Source organism: Rhipicephalus microplus, chromosome 3, assembly GCF_043290135.1.
Source record: "Rhipicephalus microplus isolate Deutch F79 chromosome 3, USDA_Rmic, whole genome shotgun sequence".
Taxonomy (NCBI): Eukaryota; Metazoa; Arthropoda; class Arachnida; order Ixodida; family Ixodidae; genus Rhipicephalus; species Rhipicephalus microplus.
In genome coordinates, this window is record NC_134702.1 from 172514730 (window position 1) to 172530276 (window position 15547).

General features: G+C 47.5%; 1 protein-coding gene across 1 annotated transcript in view; it reads right to left on the bottom strand.

Moving 5' to 3' along the window:
• Positions 1–2476: 2476 nt before the first annotated feature.
• LOC142802708 (uncharacterized) overlaps positions 2477–15547 on the bottom strand; it is a 43663-nt gene continuing 30592 nt past the window's right edge. The window contains exons 2-4 of the mRNA XM_075887703.1: positions 14426–14503; positions 14125–14347; positions 2477–3871 (exon numbers count right to left, since the gene is read on the bottom strand). Coding sequence (XP_075743818.1) covers positions 2811–3871; positions 14125–14347; positions 14426–14503 — 1362 coding nt within the window. The 3' untranslated portion in view covers positions 2477–2810. The remainder of the gene's footprint in view (positions 3872–14124; positions 14348–14425; positions 14504–15547) is intronic.

Here is a 15547-nt window from a genome sequence, read left to right on the forward strand (position 1 = left end):
CCCGAGCAGACCAGCGTAAACACTGCCTCTCGAGGAGTGGGGAATTGCACGGCATCTGCTAGCACATGCAAGGCACGCACATCGGCGTCTTTGCTATGCACGATCTGCATCCCACAGGAACGCTTTCTAGTATGAAGCCAGATGCAGAGTTGAAGCTAGCGCCGATTGCGTACAGCAAGGATGCGATCGGTGTTCCAATTGCGTGTTCTGGCAAGTACAGTGGGGTTCCGTGTATCTTGATAGGCAAAGCGTTCATGCAAGCCTTGTCTACTTACGCCGACGACGGCTAGTTCTGCAATGTTATTTTTTGGGCAATCTTTTTGCAACCCTTTCATTTTTTATGTAAATGAAGATACAGCCGTTATTAAAAAAAATGGCCACCATGGCCTGATGCCTTGTGGTTTTTCTGGATTTACACCACTGAGTAGCATCCTCAGATGAGCGTGTACACAGCTGCTTTGTGTATAGTTTAGGCCTACTGGATAGTCACATGGTTCAAATTCATTGCTTTTAGTTTCCCAACACCATTTGAGAGCAAGTTTGAAGCAAGTACTAGCGAATATTGCACTTTGAAGCGACATTTTTCTTGTGGAGAAGTTTGGAGCAATAGGAGCAGCACATCCATCACTGCTAATTTATGGACGTCACATTCGACCATGCGTTCTGGCATTCACTCGTACAGCGGTTTGATGCTGCAAAAAGGTAAGAGTAACTACTGTCTATAAACAAGCTAATTAAAAACTGAAAACGAGTGAAAGCTACTGTATATCGTGAGATAGTGTGCATAAATGCTAATTGCAGAAATAAACAATCCTCAAAATGCTAAAAAAGCGCTGCTGGCCTAGCATGCAGCTTGCAGCAGTTAGAGTACATGAAACGCAAATGCTAGAGTAGGCCCACCAAAATACCCATGTAAAGTTAACGTGCGAAAGCGCATTGTCTTCAAACAGGCTGATGTCACACTCACACACGTGTACCTCGCAACAGAAATAGGCGAAATCGCCCACAGCGAACACATGTGCGAGAAACATACGCAGGTTTCGAGACCTCAAGATAGCCTCGACGTGCAGGTGTCTGCGAATTCTCGGTGAGTGAATTACCTATGCTTTATGGGGAAGCACTGAAGCGACGCACAAACACAAGTTAATTGTTCTTGCGGAACGACGCACCACAAACCGAAATCGGAGCCGAAAGCGCTCACCTTGGTTGTCTCGCATTCATAAAGCCGTACAAACTATTCCCTGACCGAATACAACCGCAAAAAAATGCATTTGAAGTTACAGCTTTTCCCAACGATTCCCAAACTACTTTGTAAACCCCCCCCCCTCCAAAAAAAAACCTCACCTTCATGTGGTGGCGTTGTGGTGCAATAGGTAATGGGGAGCCTACATGACAGTCATGTAGGCTCCCTAATAAGTAAGATATCTGGTTCGCGTGCATGTGGTCCCAAGTTCGATTTCAGAGCTGCGGGTGCTTTGCATGTTAATTTCGCAGGTGTAGATTGACGTGATACTGTCCAATTACCTGTAGCCATAAGATTCGCCGCGATATCAGCTTTTTTTCATCTTTTTTCGCCAATAAGGCCAGGCCGCTTATTTAAGTGTCACCTGTAACCACAGGCCGTACTTAGCACCAGAAAATTTCACCTAGAATCCCGCATATTCTGAAGGCCATAAGGAATAGGGCAGCTTTCTGTAGGACACTGCTAGGGAGCCGTGTAACGAACTGACTAGGAGCAACCATAATTTGACCAAATTTCCTGCCAGCTGGCGTGTATTCTAGTCAGGATTTGACCAAGAGTGTAGAATAATGTTTTTTCACCACGATGTCAATGCTCTATAACACCAATATCTCACATAATAGGCTGTCTTTTTGGTGCTTTTTGTATAGTGTCTTCAAATAAGTGTTATGAGTGCTCATGCACCAGTAAGGTCTTTTTTCTTGAAAGAGATAACAATCCAAGATATACTTACCAAAACTCCCTCGGCAGAGTTGGGGGGGGGGGGGGGGGTCAGAGCCTTCCCTTACGTAATTCGTGCCTCTAATCAATAAATATTGAAATTGTGTATGAATGAAACTGTTTTTGCATGCAAGTAAGTAGAAATCAGCATAAACGTGAATCTTGATAAGGCTGAGATTAGTATTCAAAATGAGTATATATGACCATAGGTCAAAAAACAGAAGTGGAACTCCATCAGTGTCACTGCAAAAATACATCTTGCTCTTCGGACTCGCTCACACTCCAAGTAACTGAAATTTTCCTGAGCTAAAGTCATTCTCACTCACCTTGACAAAATTTTTTTCAGCCAGACTCACTCGGAGTCAAACTGACAAAAATATTACTCATGCAGATTCACTCAGGCTCGCCACTCGATCTGAGTCTGTGAGTTGGCTCAAGAGGGTTCGTTGACCTATGGTGAATATGCATGTGTTCGATCAGGTGACCTTCTATGAGAAAAGGGTGAGTAGCAGTGAATATAAGAAAAGGGCCGCTCTGCTTCATTGGTGCACGTGTGCCCAATGATGTGGCCTTTTATTGAAAAGAATACATTGCTGTGGACAGACGAGGGACCCTTTCCTCCATGAGTATACATGCCTCTAATGAGTTCGCATTTCACTAAACATGATGCATTGCAGTGAACACAGGAAAATGGATTCACTCATCTGTACAGGCAGATGTGTCTCATGAGGATCTCTTCCAAAAAGTATTTATTACAGTAGAAACAAAAACAGGGCCACTATCAAATATGTATGCAGATGTCTTACGAGGAGGCTTTCTACACAAAAACAATGCAAGAAAATGGATGCTCTCATGTGTGCTTTCGCATGTGTCTTGTGAGGTTCTTTTTGTCTATAAAAGATGCATTGCAATGGACACAGGAAAATGGACGCTCTCCTGTGTGCTTTCGCACGTGTATTGTGAGGTTCTTTTTTTCTATAAAGGATGCATTGCAGTGGACACAGGAAAATGGACGCTCTCCTGTGTGCGTTCGCACATGTCTTACAAGATTGCCTTTCTCCAGAAAGGACGCATTGCAGTGGACACAGGAAAATGGACGCTCTCCTGTGTGCTGTCGCATGTGTCTTGTGAGGTCCTTTTTTTCTACAAAAGATGCATTGCAGTCGACACAGGAAAATGGACGCTCTCCTGTGTGCTTTCGCATGTGTCTTGTGAGGTCCTTTTTTTCTGCAAAAGATGCATTGCAGTGGACACAGGAAAATGGATACTCTCCTGTGTGCTTTCGCACGTGTCTTACAAGACAGCTTTTCTGCTGAAAGGACGCATTGCAGTGGACACAGGAAAATGGTCGCTCTCCAGTGTGCTTGAGGATGTGATTCGAAAGGGAATTTCTGTACTTAAAAGAAGCATTGCAGTGGATACAGGAAAATGGACGCTCTCCAGTGTGCTTGCGGAGGTGCCTCATGAGAAGGATTTTCTGTACAAAAGAAGCATTGCAGTGGACACAGGAAAATGGACGCTCTCCTGTGTGCGTGCGGATGTGTCTCCTGAGGGTGCTTTTTTGCACAAAAGAAGCATTGCAATGGACACAGGAAAATGGACGCTCACCTGTGTGAGTGCGCATGTGCTCATTGAGATGGTTTTTTATCGAAAAAGATGCACTGCAGAAGGTGCAGGGGAAGGGCCGATCCCCTGTGTGGGTGCATAAGTGAGCCCCAAGCTTGGACTTGTACATGAATGCAGCTGGACAAAAGCGGCACTGGAAGGGGGGCTCGCCCATGTGTTTCGGAAGGTGTCTGTTCATAGTTGATTTGTCCACGGTCACATAGGTGCACTGCTGGCAGGAATGAAGTCGGCTTCGTACATATGCCAGTGAAGAAGACCGTTCCAAGGAGACACAGGACAGGGAGCCTGAAAAGCCATTGAGAGCCCACAAAGCAATGCAAATTATGGAACTGCACTACAGCAGCAGGCAATACACATGGGCAGCTGTGCATGCAAAATATATTGATGTCCACCTCATCTCACTAAGACTACTATTGTGCCAATAGGGCACCATCACAGCATGTATTACAATAATTCCCATCTGGCTGTGGATAAATTCTATGGTCAACACATGCGAACACAGTGTGCCAGAAACTAGAATACAATTTAGTTCTCATTCCATTGCTAGGTATATTGCAAACGCCGAAAGTGTCTGAATGTGCACAAATCAAAACTAGCCCAATAGACTGCTTACTGAAGTTCTGTTTGCGGAGAAGTATTCACAAAACACTGCACAGAAATTACCACTTCCTATCACAACACATCAAGCATAATAAAAAAATATGAGTGAATTATATTTATGTGATGCAATGAGTAAAATTAAAAACAAACAATACACATTTATGCACTTTCGCAGCAACTGTTTATATTGCCACTTGGACGCTAGTTATGGCGAGCACAAGCTATGGCTACCCGCGAGAATGGAAGACGATGTCCTGGGGCAGCGCCTGCTCTGGCTAGTTGTTGTTTATTGAAGCAGCCATCTTGCCAGTTTTCGGTGTGTCTCCCTGCCGGCTCAGTTCATTCAAGTTGAAGACCTTTTGTAGCACGTGAACACTGGTGGAGTTGCTGGGTAACCCCCAGCTGATGTTCCAAACGCCTCCAGGTAGCCCTGTACTTGCATGACAACACCTGTTCGATGCTGAAGCCGAAGACTCCGAGGACTACCACCTTAGCGTGGACCTTTCCCGAGATGACGTCTGTCACACCCTCGAACGCTATGGAAGGCGCTGCAGCCTCCAACGCACAGGAAAGCGCTGCAGCCTTGCCACATACGCTGTGAAAGCCACATGTGCCGAGGGTGTCCCAGGGTTTTGTCTTGGAGAATGTCGAAGACTGGCTGGCTCAGTTCGAATGGGTCTCATATTACAATGATTGGACCGACTTCGACAAAATGAGGAACGTGTATTTCAGCTCGGAGGACGGCGCTCGTACTTGGTACGAAAATAGAGCCTTTTCCCTCGTGAAGCGTCTTTCCTTGATACTTGCTGGCAAGTTGGGCCAATCCCGATCATCGTGAACGAGCCGAGCGAGCGATATAGTCGCGCCTCGAAATGCCGAATGAAAGTGTACTTCAAGGACAAGACGATGTACTTCAAGGACAAGACGAGCCTCTTTCGTCGAGCCGACCCCGACATGGCAGAAGAAAAGAGGGTCCGTCATTTAATGCGAGGAGTGAAGAAGCAGCTTTTCGCTGGCCTCGTTCGCTGTCCCCCAAAGACCGTGGCGGAATTTCGGACCGAAACTAAAACCATGGAGCAAGTGCTGCAGCAGCGCTCTACTGTGAACGACCGCCAAGTGAGTGCCGCTTCGTCAATAGGTCAGATCGGAGGTGCGGCAAGCAACATCAACATCGACTTTCTCGGTGACCTCATTCAATCGGTGGTGCGTGATGAACTACAAAAGATTCAGTGCCAGTCCTAACCTACTACAGGGTCTATTTGCAGCCTTGTCAGAAACGAAGTACGACAGGCTCTCCAAGTGCCGCCTTCCAACTATGTCCCCCCTGTCCCAACGGAGCCAAATCGTGCATCATACGCAGAAGCTGTCAGCCGATACACTCCTACTTGACCGCGCTTCGTTAATGCTATGCCTCAGGATGCACTTCCTTCGCTGCAGCAAATTCAGCACTTACAAATCGACAGCCGCTTCCCAGAAAATCTGACGTATGGCGCACACCGGACAGATGACCACTGTGTTATCACTGTGGTGAAGCTGTACATGTGTACCGGGAATGTCGCTATCGCCGCCTCGAACAACAGGGCTTTGCTGTCGACGCACCATGGCCGAGATTTGGCGAAAGACCGAGAGCTATTGAAGATTACCTCTCATATGAGCGCATGCCACTGCGGCGGCAATCGCGGTCCCCATCCCCAAGGCGATCTTCACATTTTCGGAGCTTCCAAGGGGCGGCGCCGGTGCGCTCGCAAAGCCCTAGGCGGGAAAACTGACGACAGCGGCCTACGGGAGCGAGGCCGCTGACACTCGACGCAAGCAAGGCCTCCCACCAACGCAAGAACTTACACGGAGCGATTCCCCGACGACAGCGACGAAAGCCAGAACCAGATTTTCTTAGAATATACATGTGGTAGTCGACGGTCACCACAACGTTAGTGCATTATTGGACACAGGTGCAGACTACTCGATCATAAGCAAGAAACTAGCAGCGCACATAAAGAAAGTTGTTATGCCTTGGTACGAAGCACAAATTCGTACTGCCGGCGGGCACGTAGTCACCCCAATCGGCATGTGCACTATCAGAGTGAGCATTAGGGGACGTACGTCTCTCTCCAGCTGCCTCGTACTTCGTGACTGTTCCCGAGACCTAATCCTGGGAGTCGACTTTCTGTAGGAGCACAGCGCTATTATCGATCTTCGAGAGCGTACCGTGACGTTTTCGACAGCTGAATCCTCCGACAAATATGACGACATCCGTGACAGCATGCTTCGCGTTTCTGCCGACAGCATCCCATTGCCTCTGCGTTCAAGCGTCCTAGTTGATGTTGTGTCTGACAAGTTACCGGATGGTAAGGTTGTCGCCAAAGAAAACTTGACGCTTTTGTTCGCGCTGCACGCAGCCTCATCATGCTTCATGATGGACACTATGCCCTACTTGTGACTAATTTCAGTAACGAGTACCAGCACCCCTTTCGTGACACCGCCATCGCTTTCGCCTACCCCACCGCAGATGTTTCTGAATTCTTCGCATATACATTAGCCGACAACGGGCTTCGACCGACACCAAGCAACGTGACTTCACTACTTGCAAAAGTTGAAGTCAACTCGACCCTCTCGGAACAACAGCATACCGAGCTACGTGAACTGCTATATCAATTTAAAAAGTGCTTCGCGCCCACCTCAAAGGTTCGTCAGACACCGATCAGCAAACACAGAATAATTACGTATACCGACACCTCGCCCATAAAACAACACCCTTATTGCGTTTCGACAAAGGAACGTGACGTGATAAATGCTGAATTCGAAGAGATGTTGCGAGATGGCGTTATCCAATCTTCGAAGAGTGCCTGGTCATCTCCAGTCGTGCTCGTGAAGAAAAAAGATGAATCACTGCGCTTCTGCGTGGACTAACGAAAACTCAACAGCCTGACCAAAAAAGGCATCTATCCGCTGGCCCGCATCGACGATTCCCTCAACAGACTGCGGCGGGCCAAATATGTTTCATCGATAGACTTGAAAAGTGGCTACTGGCAGATCGAAGTGGATGAACGAGATCGTGACAAAACCGCCTTCGTTACACCGGATGGCCTATATGAATTCAAAGTGCTTCCCTTTGGCCTCTGTTCTGCACCTGCAACATTTCAGAGAATGATGGACACTGTTCTTACCGGTCTAAAGTGGCACACGTGCCTAGTTTATCTGGATGATGTTGTCGTGTTTTCTGCCACCTTCGAGGAGCACCTGAAGCGTCTGCCGAATGTGCTGGAAGCGCTCCGCTCTGCTAACCCGACACTGAAGCCAAAAAAATGCCACTTCGGTTACAAGAAACTAAGGTTTCTGGCCATGTTGCCAGTGCAGATGGTATTCAACCAGACCCAGACAAAAGTACCGCGATTGCCTCGTTTCCTGTTCCACGTGATAAAAAGGCGGTACATCGCTTGCTAGGGCTCTGCGCGTACTATCGCCGCTTTAGAGCCAATTTTTCTAGGATTGCTGAACCACTCACTCGACTCATTTGTTAAGGTGTTCCATTCGTCTGGGAGGATGAACAGGACGCAGCTTTCTCTGAACTATGGGAGCGTTTGCAGACACCACCACTCCTCGCTTACTTTGACCATGACGCTGATACTGAAATTCATACTGATGTCAGCAACGTGGGTCTTGGTGCTGTCGTCGTACAACAACAAGAGGGCACAGAGCGAGTAACAGCGTACGCTAGCCGCACTCTTTCCCGTGCCGAGGTCAACTACTCCCCGTCAGAGAAAGAGTGCCTTGCTGTTGTATGGGCCACGATGAAATTTAGGCCTTACCTTTAAGGACGCCACTTTAAGGTAGTAACCGACCATCATTCGTTGCGCTGGTTAGCCAACCTACAGGACACGTGTGGGCGACTGGCGCGATGCAGTCTTCGTCTGCAGGAATATGATTGCACGATCGCTTACAAATCGGGCCGCAAGCACGAATATGCTGATTGATTATTCCGTGCATCTGTCAAAGTTTGTAGCCACGACACCGAGGATGACGGTGGTTTCCTTGGGGCCCTTACTACAACAGATATGTTTACACGACAGCGCCCGAACGATGAAATTCACGCAGTTATCGAAAACCTTGAAGGACGCAACTCTTCCATACCTCGATGTATTTCTCAAAGTATGTCATCGTTATGTCTGGGAAATGGCGTCCTGTATAAGAAAAACTCCAACGGCAATGAGACAACCTATCTTCTAGTTGTGTCAACTGCCATGCGTGACGACATTCTTCTTGCCTGCCACGATGAGCCCATATCTGGTCACTTAGGTTCCTCTCGAACTCTCGTCTCGAAATCTCGCTCGAGTTCAACAAGCCTACTACTGGCCTAAGCTTTCTGAATCCGTTAAGTGATTCGTGAAAAGCTGCCGGGAATGTCAACGCCGCAAATCCCTGCCACTGAAGCCCGTGGGGCTTCTTCAACCAATAGAACTACCCAGAGCGCCATTTGATCAAATAGGAATGGACTTACTGGGGCCCTTTCTGCTATCATCTGCCGGCAACAAAATGATCGTAATGGCCGCCGACTATTTGACGAAGTATGCTGAAACAAAGGCACTACAACGTGCTACAGCTTCTGACGTCGCCCAATTCGTTATGGACCAGATCGTTTTTCGACATGGCGCTACGTCGTGCGTAATCACAGAGGAACAGCATTCATGACCCACCTCATTCATGATATATTCAAGCTCAGCTACACGAGACATCGCAAGACCACGACATATCATACGCAGAGCAACGGCTTGACAGAGCAACTAAACAAGACCATCACTGACATGTTATCTATGTACGTAGATGTCCAACATAAGACCTGGGACCAGGTGCTACCATACGACATACTCGCGTACAATACTTCCGTCCAGGAAACTACGCAATTCAAACCTTTCCGTCTTGTCTATAGACGTGACGTCCAGACCATGCTGGATGCGATACTTCCACACAATTCCGACGCTTTGATCACTCCTGATGCTGTCCAGCTTACCCAGTACGCCTGAGAAGCACACCAGTTAGCACGCCTACACATTACGCACCAGCAGAGTACAGACGCATGCCGCTACAACGCTTGCCATTGACAAGTTGAATACCATCTAGGCGATCAAGTTTGGGTGTGGACTCCAGTCCGACGCAAATGATTGTCAGAAAAACTACTCAGTCGCTACTTCGAACCATACAAAGTGTTGCGACGCGTGAGCGATGTGAACTAAGAGTTGGTCACTGACGGCGCCTTTTTGCCACGGCAGCGAAGGCACTCCTCAGAGATTGTGCACGTAGTGTGACTAAAGCTGTACTTCACGCGATAGTGTGACTGCGCATGAACCTTATCGCCGTTTCTGTGTATGCGCGTAATTTCTCTTGGGTCACCCCGTCTTTGCCTTTGAACTTCACGAGCATCAGAGCGATGCCTTGTTTTTAGAGGGGGAGTAATGCCACTTGGCCGCTAGTTACGGCGAGCGCAAGCCATGGATGCCCGCGAGAATGGACGACGATGTTCTGGGGCAGCGCATGCTCTGGCTAGTTGTTGTTTATTGAAGCAGCCATCTTGCCAGTTTTCGGTGCATTTCCCCGCCGGCTCAATTCTACCAAGTTGAAGATCTTTCGTAGCACGTGACAATACATTATTGCCACAGTTAGATTTTTCACTAACGTCTTTATACAGTTTCAATGAGAGCACAATGATAAGCAGGGGAGACAAAGTCATTTACGAACCATTAGTTAAATCTTGCAGTATCAAAGCAAACTATCACTGTTGCGGATGATTGCGGCCACGCAACAACAAGCAGGAAAACTGAGGAGAAAGAAGAATAGTTAGGCATGAGCGGTTGGAATAAAGGCACGCTCTAGGTCTAGGGCTTGGGTCTTGAATATGTGACATCCTTCTGGTGCCGAAACCCCCCCGGCCACGCCCTTCCAAGACTTCTACTTCCGATGGCGTCGCCGGAGCGGCTGCGTAAGAACCGTGGCGTCGTCTGGGACAGCGTCACACGAACTATCAGGCTGCTGACAGACAATGTGCAGGCTTGCGTTTCCGATGCCAGTCAGGTCGACTCCCGCGTTGCCTACCTCCCACAAAGGAATGCCGAACTTGTCACCTTAAACAAAGAAATCTTCGATGCGACTGAAGACAACTATGAGGAACAGCTCCAGGTCGTGGAAGAATACGACCGAAGGGTCTCTTGTGCCGTGCCCTGAGCGCGTTTCTTCCTCCGAGAGGCCGCAAACAAGGCGACAGTAACAAGTGCTGCAAGGTCGGTAGCTACATCACCTAACACCAACGCCGGTGGTGCCAGCACCGCAATCAAGAGTCAGGTCAGTGACTCGTCTCGAGTAGCGGATGAGATTCCCAGTCTAGAAACGATGCCGCATCATCACACGGAAGCCCTGTTGAAACTACAGATCTCGATGTTTTCCGGCGCACTTCGCAATTGGCAGTCCTTCTGGGACCATTTCAGTGCCACAATTCATCTGGATGAAGACCTTTTACAGATAGAAAAGTTCGAGTACCTTCAGTACTATTTGAGCGGTGCAGCAAAGAGAGCAATCGAATGCATCCGACTAACCGAGGACCATTACAACATCGCGATCAAGACCTAGACGGAGCGATTTGGTCGATGCGACTTGCTTGTCAACAAGCACGTTGACCACCTGCTCGCCTTAGCGCCAGTCAAGTCATCGGCAGACGTGGAGAAACTTCGCCTGCTCTACGACAAGGTCAACTTTCGAGTCTTCACGTTGACCGGTGTGGGCGTCTCTCCGGACCAGTACGACGTGGTCCTCAACCTTGTCCTGATGAAGTGTCTGCCAGATGATTTTGCGATTCTCTACTGCCAGAAGGTGCAGGAAGCGCCGCAGGAAACGTCGGGCATCGCAACACTTGAACAGAGAGCTCGCCAGACTGCCGAATTGCTCAGTTTTCTGCGCATTCAGATTAAGGTTCGCGAGAAAACCAGGCCAGAACAAACAGCATCTGGTTTCTCGCAGTCACAGCCTGAAGAGGTAGAACATTTGTCGGCACCAATGGGACATTTGCCTACGGTGTCCGCACTTGCTGCCGAATCTGTTACAGTTACGAAAGAGATATGCCCTTTATGCAGCAGTTGTCAGCACACCATCATGAACTGCAACGTTCAACTCTCGGCTGAGGGAAAACGCTGCTGCTACGTTGCGGCTTGCAAAACCACATGGCGCGTTTTTGCCGCCTGCACGCAGCATCACCGGTAAGTGCAACCGACGACACCTCACTATCCTCTGTGAATTGTTCACACTGGCAGCCCCAACCAGGATAAACACGACGACAGTAAACCAGGACAAACTGTACATCACCGGGCGAGGCCCTAACACGCCTTCAGTGACATCGGCCCCAAGCGCCCTGAGCGGAATCAACGCCGTTCTTCTTCAAACAGGACGAGTCTGGATAGAGTACGGGTCCCGAAAGCGTCTCGTGGGCATTCTTCTCGACAGCGGCAGCCAGCGCGCATTCATCCCAGCGGATGTTTCAAAGGACCTAAGGTGCCCGGTTATCGGAAACAAAGAACTTTCTTTGGTTACGTTCGGCCACTCGAAGCCCCGCGAAGTAACACGCAGTTGACGGGTAGCGTTGACTCTATGAGGCCAACGTGAGGACATGGCGATAACCGTGGAGGCCTTGGAAGTACAAAAAGTGTGTGCAGTAACAAGTCCGCCGCTCAGTACTGATGTTTCGCAGCTTTTGTGGAACATGAACTTGTCATGCTGCAGACAAATTTCATCCCGACACCTGGAACCCACAGGAAGTAAGCATTTTACTTGGTTCTGACGTTTACTGGAAGGTAGTAACTGGAAGAATAGATCGCTTGTCCAGTGATCTTACGGCCATGAAAACCAAGTTTGGCTGGACTGTTCAGGGCACCATAGAACGCGAGAAAAGTTCAGCATACATGAGCGCTCTATTCCTGTACTATACCACGAAGTTTGTCCCTAACAGTGATCTTTCTGCATTAAGACATCTCGGTGTCATGGGGACCAAGGCACCTGCTGAGAAAAGAAACAAGGCTCCACCAGAACTTGAGGCATCTGAACAGGGCATCATAAATTTGGATGGCTGCTACAAGGTTCCGCTAAAACCACCAGTTTTGGGTAGACATTCAGGCAGTGAGCATCGAAGATTGGGAGAAGGCTATCCACATGTGCAATTGAACTGGTTCAAGAAACTTTCTGAACTGTATAGACACCGTGGCAAGGCAATCAGAGAGGCATTTAGCAAAAAACAGAAAAGGCGATTGGAAATACGACAGCCAAAAGATGATGGCTATTATGCACCTCATCATGCAGTCATTTATGAAAATGCTGTCACACCAAGGCTTTGTGCTGTGTCTGACACCTCAACGCACAGGCTAGGTCATGCCTGTCACAACGATGCCCTGCAGAAGGGTTCAAAGCTCAACGCTGATGTTGCGCAGTAGCTACTCGTCTCCCAGAGCCAACCAGTCGTCTAGTGTAAGTTCGGGGGGAGATCTTTGGTGGGAAGACCGGTCATACCGGATCACCCGCTTGACAGGAAATGCATTGAGACGGTCATTAGTGCTACAGCTTGAACACCGAAGGCCTCGTTGTTGGGAGCTCCGAAGTGTGTTCCTGTGTTGATGGTAGCACATGTTCAGTGCAACAATAGCTGAATGGGGCGGTCAGCGCACCCAGCAGAGAATGATATTGGGCGCATGCTTTATAATGACTAGCTTCTGGAAAGGCAAGAAAAGTGACTGGTTCAGTTAGCATATATTCTGGAGGCAAGTCAGCCAGACAAGTAATCTGGAATAGCGAGACTACCTCGTGATCGTCTCGGCCCCTTGGGAATATGTTGCAGATAATTGCGGCCGCGCGACAACAAGCAGGAAAACTGAGGAGAAGGAAGGATGGGAGGGCACGAGCGGTAGAAATAAACATGGACGTTCTTGGTGTAGGGCTCGGGTTTTGAATACGCGACAACCACTACTGAACGTTGTCGCGTCTTATCTGCATAAGTATTCTGCTCAGCATACACAGATATGTAAAAACAAAAGGATGCATTATTAAGTTTTTAGTCCGGATCATGAGACTTTCGTAAACATGATGTGTGTGCTGTAGCCGTAGTTACGACAAGTGGACTTGCGTAATTTTAGTGATCTGTTGCTGAGCAGATGAGTAACAGCCACGAGAAATAAGACCCACAAATGAAATGTAAGAGCATTCCTAAAATCTTATTTTCAAATTGCAGCGATGCTATACATTAACAAATTTCCACTTTGCATGCATTCATCTTCTAGCCGTTCCCGCAACGTGCTGCCCTGAGAGCGCTTAGCTTGTTTTTGGTGCATCGTTTCCGACAGCTGTTCCAGCGGTGCAACGCGGGGTATCGTGGTAAGGACACATAATCCATGCCAACCCCTCCAAATGTACACCCGCTGAGGAATCCGCTCCTCAAAAACAGGCAATACACTACTGAGAACGTCCAAACGAAACAACATTGATCGTGTACCTGTATGAGTACTCTCAGGCACGCCATGTGCACATGACCTAGTTTGTGCATGACGTGTCAATGCACATGTGTGATGTGATACAGGGATTACTTCTTTGGAGTAAAACTGTAGATACTTAATAAACAGGCACGGTTGGTTGCTGTCTCAAAATAAATCAACAGGTGTTTCATACTTTTGTATGCACTGTACCTGCCGCTCTCTCACCAATTACATCGCACTAAAGAGACAGACAACACGAAAATTACTATGCTCACTAAGGCAACCGTATTCCTTTACGTCAACATTTTGAAGGATGATGACTGGTCGAACGCTAAAGCATTCAGTTGCTACCCTCATTTCATGTAACAGTTTGAAATGCCGCTATGGCACCTTTGCGTCCAAACTGAATTTTTCATAAATCCGATGAGAAACGTGAATACGTACCTGAAAAACAAGTGTATGGTTCTGTTTGCATAGCAGTTGAAGATACGATTTTCTTTTCGTCCGTTTGGGATCCTTCGTGGTGCATAGGTAGCTGCACTTGAACCGATTTCTCTGTACTATCATTCGCTTCACACGCTGGCTCTGGTGATGTTTCCACAGCTTGTCCCAAATCACAAGCCAGACCTGCTGCTACTTTAAGAACTTCCTCTGTTACAACGTCATCCTGAAATGAATTTGCTTGTTTTGTTACAAGTAGTAATGCAAAATATCATTCCGAGAAAAGAAATTGAAGCCGCTTTACCTGATCTATTTTGCTACTATGATTTGGTTTTGACAGGTGTAGGATGGTTGTGCCTCCAAGGAGCAAACGTCCAAGAATCTGAAATAGAGCACAAAAAGACGAGTTACTGATGTATACACACAAAAATAGGAACATATCGCATTCATTAGAATGCCTGCTTCTTAAACATCTTTTAAAGGATAAAATGAAACCAATTATACTTCTGCGAAATTGCCTAATCAAGTTTCTAATGCCGCACCAAGTACTGCCAATGTTCGTCAAGAACTCAAACCTAAAGGACGATAAAAAATGAGCCGAGTTGGAAAATGGCCATGACGTTCAGCGTAAACAAAACACAAACAAAATAAGAAAACGACGACACAAGCAGTGAATCGTTCAAAGCACTGACACAGCATTTCTGTCACCATTTCTGTCACCATTTCCTTCTCTTGTCCATGTTTTGTTTGCACTGGGTGCCATAACTAAAACCAATTTTATACTTCTGTGTGGAGTTTCACTGAAGGTGTCGTAACAATATTACCTCTAGTGGAAGAAGCTCATGTAAATCTACTTCCTTGAAATTAAAGATAAAGATGAAAATGGTTGATTGGCCTCTGTAGTCCTGAAAATATTTGAAAGAATATCTTTGTATCTATATATATGCTGTAAAATCTTGATCGAGCGCATCCTTCCCTTACTGTGAAAGATAATCGATTGATTGATATGTGGGGGTTTAAGGTCCCAAAACCACTATATGATTATGAGAGACGCCGTAGTGGAGGGCTCCGAAAATTTAGACCACCTGGGGTTACTGTGAAAGATAATCGGACATGATTTGTAGAGGGCACTCTTCCTCGTTAACGAATTGCAAACAAGGTGGCGGCAAAGGAGCGGTGCATGCTTTTAATAAAATATGTTTGTTGAAACCTGTGCGTAGCATGGATTGAAAGACGAAGAGGAGTAGTGGAGCAGAAACTTGATGAGCTTGGACAGTTCTACAGAGGCCGTGTTGGAAGGCTGTTGCGCAGTGCGCCAATACAGTCTGCAAAAAAGATTTTAAACATAGTTTGTTCTTTATGCTAAAGATTCTGGAAGCCGGCCTTTATTCCTCTAGCTATCGCTTCTGGTCTGCCATGTCGTTTT